Below are 12,998 nucleotides of genomic sequence, written 5' to 3'. Positions count from 1 at the left end.
ATCGATCCTATTGAACACCTAGGAGAGGAATTAGATTGGAAAATTAAAAAAAAGAACCAATTCCAAGGCAGGAAAAGTTAAAGCTAAGTTTAAAATCTGAATAGAAGGAAATGTGCAATTAAATAACTATGACTTCAATGCACTCAATACCATTGTAATGCGTCGTTAAAATTTAATAGCTGCCGGCAAGTGTCGTTCATGAAACACCGAAAACCCTCATGGCTTTCTTACCACGGTACACTACAAACGTGTGAAAATACAGTATTAATAATTAAGACACTGACTATTAGGCAGCCATTGATCCTCGCTTGCTAAATAATTAACAGTGTCAATTAGTACTAAAGGAAACCTTTAATTTCATTCTGTCAAAACAGAAATGATATTATTTTAATAACAATTTGCCTACGATATAAGTTGGAAGTGACTTCAGAGTTATACGCATAGACAGTAAGTTAGTTATGAGAATAGATAAGGGATATCTATAAAAATAAGAAGAGATAATGATGAAAACTGTGATAACTGGATAATACACATGTATTCGAACACGTGCATTCTATACGTTATGTTGCCCCAAGAATAAGAAAAGTGTTTTTAACAACTACCCCCGTTCCGAAGGAACGCGCTTAAGGTGCAAAGAGTAAGCGGGTAGTTGTAAAATTATCTGATTGGTGGAAGCTTCTTTTCGGGACTTCCACCAGTCGGCGAAAAATTAATCGAGCGCCTCCTTAGGAAGGGGAAGTTCCCATATAAGGTGGAGACCGTGACAGTCGCGAACAGTTCCTCATGGACAATAAACAAAGATGGAATCTAGCCATCCAGGATAGAGCAAATAAGGTGATTGCTTGCCTCCGCATCCTATACTCCCTCATATACAGAAAAAGCAAACTAAGAGTTCATAACAAAAAACTGCTATTTACCACTGTAGCCCACGCAATTCTCACATTCAAAACAAATTCCTCAGAATCATACTTAACAAAACCCGACAAACCAACATAAAAACCCTCCATAAACTAGCCAATCTTCTGATAATTTGGCAATTCATATTAAATCACGCCGCAAACGCGTACAATCCCAACCACAAAAACCCACCAATTCAACTCAAGGGAAAACCGATTGAAAAAAAAGTCGCGGACAGTTCAGATGAAGTACTGATAGGTTTTGGATGGAAACTTTCTTCGACTAAATTGTTGTCTAAGAGTTCTCATTTCAATTACACGGCAAGAGATTAAATTCGAAAGTATACGTGGATCTCTCGCAGTAACCTCCTCGTGGTGGACCTGGAAACTAAAACCATCGCCGATAGAGTAGTTCCTATCGAGAATGCAGCTAGGCTAATCGGCTACGACATTATATAACATATGCCGAGTAGTTATTCTTTAGCTTCATTCGCTGATTTCGCCGGTTTCTCCATTCACTCCGGTTCACTTGACCATGCTTGCAAATGCATCGGGCTGTGTGTCACCAGTCAGTTCTGCTGTTCGCGTACCTCGATGTACCGACTCGAAAGATCATGACGGTTGCATCGTGGGCGGTGGTGTTCGCGCCATCGTACTCGTGGCTGCTTTTCCTAGGATTCTACTTCTCGGTAATCCGCCCCCAGTTCCTCTGGCTGGACAGCAGGACAGGGCATTGAAAAGTAAACGGGAGCCTATCAAGAGCACGCGGCCGTCCTCTGATCCGTAGATGAAGACATCGTAACTCGGGACTGTGGTTCTAGCTGGCCTGATCGCGGTTTGCTTCGCGTCACCCTCACCTTGCTCCTTTTCAATCAGAAACTTCTTCTCTGATTCCTCTCATTGTCAAATCGAGGACTTCTTGCTTAATTCGCCCCCTTTTGTTTCTTGGCCTGATAATTGCTCAGCGGCACTTGAATAGTTTTATAAGGCTAAACTGAGTTAGAATTAAGATTGTATCCCCTCATTTTGCTCTTGTTGAATCAGAGACTTCTCCTCTGATTTGTCTCATGCTCGAATGAAAGACTTCTTCTTCGATTCACTCTCGTTACTGCGATGATTGTATAAGTTTTGCGAAAGAAGACATCGATCGTACGCCGTGGGATATATCATTTCATTTACTAATTATGCTATATTAATCCCATTTTAATAATTATGCTGTTTCTTTTCATTTCAGCATAGACTCAAGAAAGAAGACAGCCGTCGGGGGATTATTATTAAGTACAACAACAATAACTGCGTTTAAAATAAGATTTATAATTAGAAAGGGAGGTCGATGGAATTCAATTTCCATCCACCTCCCAGGATCTCCATTCGCAGCAACCTCCTCGTAGTGAGACCTGGGCAGCTACCATTATTCTCATTACAATAATCCTTTTGTAAAAGGATCATGGTAGACTAATTGGCTGCCATAATTTTATAATTTCAATGTAAAATATGTTATCATCGACAGTTAAATATATAGACAATATTTACGTTCTTTGTGGATGTCAGAGAGAGTTGTTTAACTTGTTTACTTTTTAGTATGTTAATTATTCCGGTGCATAATTATAAAGTAAACGGAAGACCGCCAACTTTTAGAGCTCGAAGGCGAGGAAAGTTGCTAGATGGTATTTATTCACGTTACGAAATATGCACTTTACAGATTAGTGATTAAAGATTTCATGAATTTCAAATCTAAAAATTAATTGTTCGAATATTGAATCTCGTACTTTCCCATTTCTGAAAGATTTCTATATTATTTTATAAGTGCATAAAATTTTGCATTCTGCAAATAATTATAAAACTTTCTCACTTACGTGGAATTAGTGATCCTTGAGTTATAGTTGTCCTTCTTCTGTTGAAACATAACTTCCTACACTGCCCTTTTTTTTATATGTTGTAATACGTTGAGTTATGGTCCGTTCAATAATTTTGTCACGCGGAGTCAACAAATACTGATCGATTAATCCGATAATTATTAACCATGAGCTCCATAATCCGGAAAAAGTCCGTTATTAAAAATAGTTTTATTAACACTACACGGACGAGAATTTTTTAAACTTCTAAAAACTCTTCCCATAAAAAATACTGAAAATCCATCGAGTTCTTAAATACTGGAAAAGAAAAAGGTCGCATATCGATCCCTTGTTATTCGGATAATGACATTCATTTACAGCTTTCGATTTCAGATATGAAAGCTCGTAGTCGTCACTACGATTACATTCGACCGCAAAGGGTTAAACAGTGTATTAAAAATTATTTAATAAAATAATTGTTAGACCATTGCACCTAACACCAGAACTACCGTACCAGTAAAAATGACCGATTTCGATTTGTTTGTTTCACAATTATTAATATCTTAAAATCATTGAATACTCGAAATTATCTTGAAAATAAATATTTTCTTGGATACTATAATGAATGTCTGAAAAAAACTGAAAATAATCTATTGTTACAATTTTCATAGGGACTATATATTAATCATATTAATCCCTGGATCTACAATATCTTGTCAGACTCGCAGTGAAAATTTTAAACTGAATTTGACAAATCTAAATGTTATTTACTTTCTTTAAATATGAATTAAATATTACTTTTCCTTATCGATCGTTAACCGGGGGAGTAAACATAAACTTAGAACAAGCATAAAAATTCTTCCTTTTCCTAATGAATTATTAACAATAAAGCAGTTGTGTCGATCACACTTGAGAAATAAATCATAGGGCAAGGAGTTAAATGCTCGTTAGCTCTAGTACTAAATGTCATTATGATCGACCCTGCGAAATGAATCTTTCGGCGTGTTCCTCGACCGATAACCTGAAAGAATATCATCGAAAAGGAGGCAAAAACTCTGACCAGCCTGTAACGGAGTCCTCAATGACAATGGCATTTATTTCAACTGTTTCCAACATAAATACGTGAATCTTGTTGCTTTACCGAGTAGATAGAAAAAAAAGGAATTGAACTGAAACGCACTTGCCCACGGGGGAGAAAAATGGTTCCACCTAACAATACTGTTAGAAATCAAGCAAAAAAGAGAAGAGAAAAAAAAGAAGATAAAACAATACCTATGTACATACACACTAACGCAGTGCATCAGCATTTACATTCGCCGCATTCGTCTGTGTCCTCCAATATTTAGCATATTTCAGCCTCCTCAGCGACCTCAGAAATTCGTGTACTTCACTTACACACTTTTCTATTCCAAGCATCAACCAAGCCGCGGCTTTACACACGCACGCATGCATTCACGCAACGCCAGTCACCATACAAAAGTCGCGTAGGAAAATATAAATGAAATTCAACTGTTTATCTCTCTCTCTCTCTCTTTGTTTATCCCGAAATTTCATGGTTCTCGTATGTGTACGTGTACGTGTACGGGTACGTGTATCTGTATGTATGCGTACGTGTATTCACTTATTTGTCAGTGTTCATGTCCTGCGTGTGTGTCTGTGTGTTTGTCTGCTGTGTATTTTTTTTTCTCAGACTTTTGGGTTCGAAACAGTCGCTCTTTGAAGATCTCCTAGTTTTTCTAGCTTCGCATCTCGCGCATACAATTTTCATCTCGTTTACTCGTACATATATATTTATATATATATATGTATATATCTATATATATATGTATAAATATATATATACATATATATACATATATATATATATATATATATATATATATATATATATAATATGCAGGTATACATACATATATACATACATTTTCTCATATATATTTATTTACTTATATATCTATATATAGATATTCTTTTTTTGACATTTCATATGCTGCTTTTATGAATTTTTTTTTCTTTTGTTTACCTTACTATATTTACTCGGTTCCTTGCCTCGGAATTCTCGGTCTACACGTTAAATCGATTATCCGCGTATTCTCCGTTAATAAAATAGAACAATTTCGATTCTCTAGAATAAAATATTCTTTCTCATCTTTGTTTTCCCGTGTTTTGTGTAAGTATTTCTCTCTTCCTCCTCGCGCTCGGCTCCTTAAGTCATCCGCGCGCTCTTACTTCGTAAAATATACAGATTTCTATACCTTTCTTCTCGTATAACGCTAACTACAATCGCATCTCACGTTTACCGCCGCGTGATCGATCATTCCTTCTCGATCCGATGCACTCGAGGTTCGTGCGATCGACTGACGCGACAACGTCTCGAACAAAACGGTGTCCCCTTTTCCGTTCGCGGTGTTGGATCGACGAAACGCTCTTTTCTCATGTTAAAACCGTCTGTCGGGGAATAATGTCGGTGTCCAATGTATAGAGAAAAAAGAAAACGAAAGCAACGACGATAATGATAACGAGAGAAAGCTCAGGTTATCGGTGTCGTCGGGACGCAAAAACACGAACCTTTCGTCCATCCGTCAGCCGACAATCGCACGCTTAAAAATTACCCTTACAATAGGCGGCTAGACTAGTTCGAACGGTATACACTTATCGCTTAGAAAAATGTTTCACCGAGTCTCGAATTTCGAATCTTGCCAGGACAAAGACGAACTTCACGCTTGGGGAAGTTTTTCCTTGAAGGACACGGTTCTCTCCGTAGCTTTCCAAAACGCGCCTCGATCTTTGTAGCGAATTCCGGGGAAAATACATGTCGCCGCGAAATATCGGCGTCCGTTTCGTTTCAGTAGTTCATCTTGCCGTTCGTTCTTCCATCGGAATTATGTACAAAACGCTTCAAGGCTCCGGAGTGTCTGAGGATTCGGTCATATGCGACTTTGTACCGGTCGCGAAAACAATTCTCCAGAGAATGGTAGGTTCATTTGTTTGTTGAGTGAATGAAATTTTAGTGAAGTTGTTTGTAAGATGAATATGTTATGGCATCAATTCTCGCGTGAAATAATTGTGAATACGTATGATCACAAAGGAAGGTTCGGTTCCTTGGTTTTATTTATACTGTTATTAACACTGTACCTATTGGAAGTTATTTAACTCCATTATTAGAAACTAGGTCACTTTTCTATTTTTGTCTATACAATTTATTACGCTCTTATAAAAATTTGATAACATCACTTCCAATGTTTATTTTTTTTTAATATTGTATGTCTAAAATTTACGAAAAATATTGCTAAGGTTTGAATAAATACAAACATTGATTGCTAACATAGAAGTGACCGGTCTGTTAAAAATGAATAATTAATAATTAAGGATTTCTTCATTTAGTTTTAAATAAAAGAATTAGAATTACAAATTAACAAATTATCCCAAAACACGTAGTGCAGTAATTTCCTTCCAGATTTCTAATTAAAAGTCTTTTTAGTGTCTTTTTTCAGGTGCTGCAGACATTAAGTAGGTAAAGTGTTGAGAACATTTCATAAATTCTCAGGTAAAACAGACAACTAACATACTGAAGAACGGTGAAAAAATAAACAACTCAATTATAGTTTCAAAACGATCCAGTTACCGAATAAATTGCACATTTTTTTCGATCAAAACTTCGCTAAAACACCAACAACAAATAAAATATCATACCTAGGCTTCGGATCTTTATGCAAATTCAAATTTTCAAGAATATAATTGAACAATTAATATTACAATAGAAAATAGTTTTCCCTAAGAACTATTATAAAAATTATTATACATTAGACATTTTACATATGATTTTTACAAATCACATCTTATCATGTGACTACCGTGCAATTTTGAGTTCTCATTGATTATCAATCTAATTTTAATCTCAAATTTCCCAAAACTGCACAAACACCCAGTCTAATTAACCCAGTCACCAAGTTTCCAAATTTAAAAACTGCATAAACACCCGTAGTCTGACGAAAACCTTTCTAGATCTACTTAGAAATCAATCGATACCGATTCCAGAAATGATTTGTCTGAGCCAGCTTCCCGGAAGTTGCATCCGTGCGCCGAACGAACGATAAACCCGACCAAGACACGTATAAAAAGAAAACGACCGAGGACACCGACATTTCCTTAAATTCCACCTAATCTACGGTATTTACAAATCTACAAGCAAACATGCCTTCTCTACGTAGATCTACGTATAAGCAGCTTCTCACAGGATCGAAGCGTCGAGAGAAAGTCAATGCGAAGTGATCCCCGGGGAAACGACGGAAATACCGTGAAACATGCAAACGGTACCGTCCGTTGCAGCGAACCTGGCACTCTCGTTTGAGTGATCAGGTTCTAAGGCGTGCGTTTTGCTCACACGAATTTTCGGTTTTGGTATATAATTCGTTGAGGCGCACACGCCCATTAATCGGGTCGAGCGATAAAGAGTGGGGAGAACCGTTTCCGGACTCGTAATTAGATTTCTCGGAGTAATTGTATCCACCTCTATAACGTCACGAGTGCCAGGTTCGCTGCAACGGACGGCACACGGCGTGCGCGATTGATACTGGCTACAAGGCAAAATCCTTGTCGCCCCCAATTTCATCTGACAAAATTCGATTCCGTCAGTTACCGCTAAAGATATTTGAACGCGCGTTAAAAATGGAGATCGTAATTTATTGATCGCTGCATCTACCCGACTCGCGGCTACCTTAAGAATTCTTATTCGACCGTTTACTGTATTCTCGCGATTGGCATCCGAAAATCGGAACTACAACCGAGCATTAATCGTTCAGTTGTGTTGATTCGAAGTCGAGATACGATCCAAGCAGAGTTTTTCTGGTTGCTGTGTGATCAAAAGAAACAGATGAACGAGGGGATATTAATGCGACGTTAAACCTTTTTATTTTTCACTTGTACTAATTGGAATTCTTTCCAATTGAACTGTAAGGTCTTCCTGATTAAAAGGAGACCAAACACGATATATTTTGGGACATATTTACTTATTTAATAAATTACAATAATCTATTTTCTTCTAGTAAATTGTGACTTAAAGTATGTCATGTTTGGTCTTGTTTTAGTCAAAAGAATCTCACGAATGCGTTTGTGAAAGTTTCGTTTGCAAAAACATCTTTATAAAAAAGGTTTATAATTGCATTAATATTGTCTCGCCGATATCTGCTGTCACTGAACAATGTATCATATTACAACTACTCGACTGGGTACTAATCGAGAGAATATTGTACACTGCGAAGGATTACACGCGCCACGATATACATATATGTATTATAAGTACATTTATCGTCGTCGCGTCCGTTAGTCGACGCCGAGACAAACATGGTCGATTATTAAAACTGCAGTTTGTACTACGATCGTGCCTCGCCTCGTCTCACGAGCGGTGAAGATGTTTCTCATCGGTGTCGTTCGAAAATGCTCACAGCTTTCGCGCGTATACACGTATGACAGACGATACACGTATGGTAGACACCGAATGTATACTGGTCCATAAAAGTAGAGTAGAGCTTCCTATAACGCGATTCGAATATTATACTACAGGCTTCACGTTTATGAATTTCGCGTGAAATTACTCTGTTGAGTATTGGTCCAACTTGTATTAACCCTTTGCATTTGAGAGGCCACTATCAGTCGCCATTTGGTTTAACATAGCAGAATTGCACAATTAAAAAGTCTCTCACTGCACGAGTAATAACGTTAAGCAATGAAGTATATGCTCGCCAAAAGTGGTGCAAATGTACGTATAATATATTCTGACAAAACTCTGTAGCAAAACAAAGAACAATTACATGTGTATCTAAAAAAATAAATATGTCATATAAATGAAATGTCGGAATAGAATAATTGTTTTCCTTTCATTCGTGTATCATTTGTATTTATATTAGTCATAATAAATGTCTGTATTAATATTCCATTAGGAATTGATGAATATACCGGGCGAAACAACCTTCGAGTGCAAAAAGGTAAGTTTGTTCTTTGTTTGTCTCAGTTTCTTATGGAGAATCTAACTTTCATAGTTATTTCTCGATTTTTTAATCACGTTATAGGAGGCCTATTGTTTTTTAATCGATACATTTATAATAGAAATGGACGTAGCCAAGTGTTATCTGATTTCAATGAAATTTCAACACATTCTCAAATGTAGTCCAAACATCATACGGAAATTTCAAAATATTTACCATACAGTGAGCACATTTCCGTTATGGATATATCGATTTTAAATACAGTAAAACCTCGCTTATCACTGTTTCAGTATGATACATTAGTTTTTCAAATTCTGTTCTTTCTGTTGATGCACTTTAACCGGCAATGAATATTAGAAAAGCAGCAAATTTGACGGTCGCGAATGCGTTAAGATTACCTCGTTCTATTTCAACTAGTACTTGGTTTTTTGGAACGTATCTCCTGCATTAATATTAAAAATACCAAATAAGTCAAAATTACCCATTCCTGATTTCTTCCTTTTGCAATGATTAAAAAGGTAACAAATGTTGTTCTGAGACATTATTAAAGCAATGAATTTAGCAATATGCAAACTGAATTGTAAATCAAGTAAAGTCTCAACAGATGCACCCTCACAGTTCCTATACAGGAATCTCATAAAGTCAATTTAACTGCTCGGTAGTTTTAGTGTTAAACAAAGCCTTACTGTATATCGATTCTAAAGACTTTCGTGGACCAGTATATAAACCAATGGAACCGTTTAAATGACGATTAACACTTTACTCGTCGGTGGTTGCTGAATGATTAATCGTTGATAGTCAATGCTTGAGAATTTTTTAATAGTCTTCCAATAATAATAGAAATTAAAATCTTGAGACAACAAATTGTCTTGAGTAACATAATCTAATAATTCCTTCCGAGTTTATTGTTTAAAGAAAATTATTAAGCTGCTTCTTGAAATAAGACAGTCACAAATAACACTATATTTGTTCAGACTATGAATCAATAACTATTTCTTTCTAATCTTGATATTGTTTAATTGTTTAGTTAACATAACATAAAATAACAAAGTAAAAATTGAAAACGTTCGGTTTTGAATCTGCGTGATACAAGACGTAGTCGTATGGGCACTAAAATAATTAAGTCATTCAGTAAGTAAAGTAATCACTAAAACACGAATAATTGATAGAAGATCAAAAGAAATATATTTCATTCCCCAGCGTGTATCATACACACATATTGCATCCTATTTAGTACCTAAAAGTGCCAGCCTATCAAATCCACAGAGTCGAATCGAGTGTATCTATTTTTCTTTTCATTTATTTCTCTTTATTTCTCCTTATTTTCTACTCAGAGATAGAAAAACAGCGCAATCATACCGCCTATCATTTTTAATATTGTATTACGAAAGCATACAATACAACCCCCTATAATACAATTAAAATATTCCGCGTTATAGGGTTTCACGTTTACAAATTTCGCGTGAAATTCCTCTTTTAAATATTGGTCCAACTTGTATTAAGTTGATCCTCAGTTTGTATCACTTTCTTATAGAAAATCTCACTTTCATAGTTATTTTTCGACGATTTATTAATAGCATTATAAAGGGTTCTACCGTAATCTTGTGTTTTGTCAATTCTCGAGTTTCGCGTCGCTCGGTACATTTCGATAAAATTTTCTCGAAGCCCCGTGACGCCGAACGGCTAATATCGGCCACGTGCATCGCATAAATACGTGTATCATCGCGTGAAAGCGGCCTAACGCGTGAGAATCGAAACACGGAGCGCGAGAGAAACGAAAGCTACGCGGGCCATTCGCGTGGAATGGCGCGAGTCGAAAGTCGGTGAGGATTCGAGTCAGGGGAGTACTATGTTCGTGTATATTCTTCCTCTTCCGAGGAACGGTTCCCTTCAGCGCGGAGAAAAGAACAATGTTTCCCGAGTACGGGAGAAAGCAAGCTCGCCGAGGAAACATTAAAAGAAAAAAGAAAAGAAAGAAGGCCTTAACGCTAACAAGTTCTGCACCGTTTAATCCCGCAGTCAATATCGAATCAATGCTCGAAGTAAATCGCGGGAGGGCTTAAAACATCCTCTTGAAAACGGTACAACACGCGAACTGGTTGTGTGTAGCACCTTGTCTCGTATCACCAGCGATAACTGAGCCGTTCATTCGCCAAAGCGATTCGCTCCGCGAAACGAGAAATATTCGATGAAATTATAGGTGTAGAAACCAATTTGATGCTTGTTTAATAGAAATTTACAGTGCCATTTTTGAGACCGAATTCGAGAGATCCCAAAATACTTGGGAAACGTCTAAACTTAAAATGGATTGATGATTCTTCGAGTTAAAAGGTGTCTAATTCGTTTCTACACACAATACGCGTGAATTCAGTCGAATATTTCGGCATCGAAATTCGGTACATTTTCAGCATCAAAAACATACAGTAATCGCTTAGTCCCTTCGACTCGTGAACGACTCAACTCTCGGTAGAGCCTGTTCATTCGCGTTTTTCCTTTTCACATTGCTCGGAAATAAAAAGAGAAGGGACGCCAGCTCGCGTCGATCGACCGTTCCCGCGATCTTCCCTCAGAAGACTGGATAACACGCGAACCACAATGAAGTACCGAAGGGATAGACGCGAGCAGGCGGTTCTTAATCTAAGTACATACATATACTGTTATCCCTGTGTGTATGCGTGGAACGCGAGAGTATTGGAAAGGAAAGAGTCTCTATTTGGAAAACTCGGGGTTCGATACCTTGACAACACGTACGTCTTCTTCGCTCCGCGGAGATCCGACGAAAAATGTCCACGCGGAAATCTTTCGGTCGCCATTTTGTTCTTGCGGTCGGACGATAGTATTATATAACACCGGTCTAACGATTAACAATTAGAGGCGAGTTTCTTTATAGTTAAGATATTTAACGTTTATGTACAACATCCATATACTCTATAATATGTATTATATACACAGTCAATAAAACATTCTTTAATCGAGAGTCTTTATAGCTTCTTTCGCGTTGTCGTAATGCCACTCGGTATACTTATTGCATCTCTCCTATACGTAATGTTTTATGTATTCGAAATTGTGTCTGCTCTCTCCAGCAGTTTGTTAATCATCCATCGAAATACAAGTGTCACAGAAATATTGATAAACAGCGACCCGTTTAGGACGCTTCTGTTTTTGACTCTGTTACACAAGGCACAAGCCTCCTGCTTCTCGTACGCCAGCTTCGTTCAATTCGAATCCCTGCGACGATCGAATCCTTGACGCGATCGTCAACCCACCGGTGTATCGTATATAAAACTATCACAATACCGGGTATTCTGATATATATTTCATGGACAATGAAACATCTCTTCATTGCACGTGTTAAAACGCTCGAAACATTTTGCTCGTAACCCGTTCATCTCGGCAATCTTCGCACTGCGAATCAAGATAACTGAATAACTGCGTGTTCGTGAGAACTGTGTCTTCCGGTTGGAAATTCATCGGTGAAGTAAAGACATTCATTGTTAAATTAAACGAAGTACATACGAAAAACGCAAGATAATAGTCTCGATTAATCAATGACCGCTGATCTGTGTTGCGCATTCATCCGGCTCGATTAAATGCAAACCAACGATGGTGTGATCGCAAGGAAAAGAAAAATCGGTGTTAACGTAAGCAAACAAAGTGTCTCGTTTACTGCAGTGTTAAACAATGCTTGTGCCTTGCGGTTGAAACTCACAAGTTTCGTCGAAAGTACAGTTGTACGATTCATTGAACGTTCCAAAAGTTCTGCAATGTCCGTAAGCTAAGCATCTTTAGCTTGCTTGCGACGTTTCGCGCAATTTCACCGCACTGAAATCACCCGGCGATCTCTCGATGACGGCTGGAGTCTAAACCCTCGTTGCCGCAAACGACACGCTTCAACTGTGTGGCGTTTCTCGGTTTTTTCGCATTTATTTCTTCAAATTGCTGACGACAATTAAGTAACACCAGTTAGCTTAATCGTCAGCTTTAGCTGTTCTCAAACAACCCCCGGCCGCATAGTCAACAGATACGTGGTTGGGTCGTAGTAACCCGCCAAATAATATATGTCGTTATTGTCGTAGATAGTTAGGTACCTGTGTGGTTCTTTACCTAGCTTATCCGTATATTCTCCAAGTGGTAGCACCTCGCACTTGTGAGAGATTGTTTGTACGTCGTTTTCATCCATGTGGGGGGATTCGAAGAGCGCGCCCTGAACAGAACAATTGTTATTTTATTAGCCGGTGAACGAAAAAATGCGATTGATAATGATATGAAAATTCGGTTAAAAT

The 12,998-nt window shown here is 37.6% G+C and overlaps 1 protein-coding gene across 8 annotated transcripts in view; it reads right to left on the bottom strand.

The window, feature by feature from the left end:
- Positions 1-3,412: 3,412 nt before the first annotated feature.
- wge (BAH domain and coiled-coil containing protein winged eye) overlaps positions 3,413-12,998 on the bottom strand; it is a 216,778-nt gene continuing 207,192 nt past the window's right edge. For all 8 annotated transcript variants that reach the window (XM_076370366.1, XM_076370365.1, XM_076370367.1 and 5 more), the window contains one exon: positions 3,413-12,919. In XM_076370366.1, coding sequence (XP_076226481.1) covers positions 12,707-12,919 — 213 coding nt within the window. In that variant the 3' untranslated portion in view covers positions 3,413-12,706. The remainder of the gene's footprint in view (positions 12,920-12,998) is intronic.

The sequence above is a fragment of the Nomia melanderi genome, chromosome 8, assembly GCF_051020985.1.
Source record: "Nomia melanderi isolate GNS246 chromosome 8, iyNomMela1, whole genome shotgun sequence".
Lineage (NCBI taxonomy): Eukaryota > Metazoa > Arthropoda > Insecta > Hymenoptera > Halictidae > Nomia > Nomia melanderi.
This window is presented reverse-complemented; position numbering and strand designations above follow the sequence as displayed.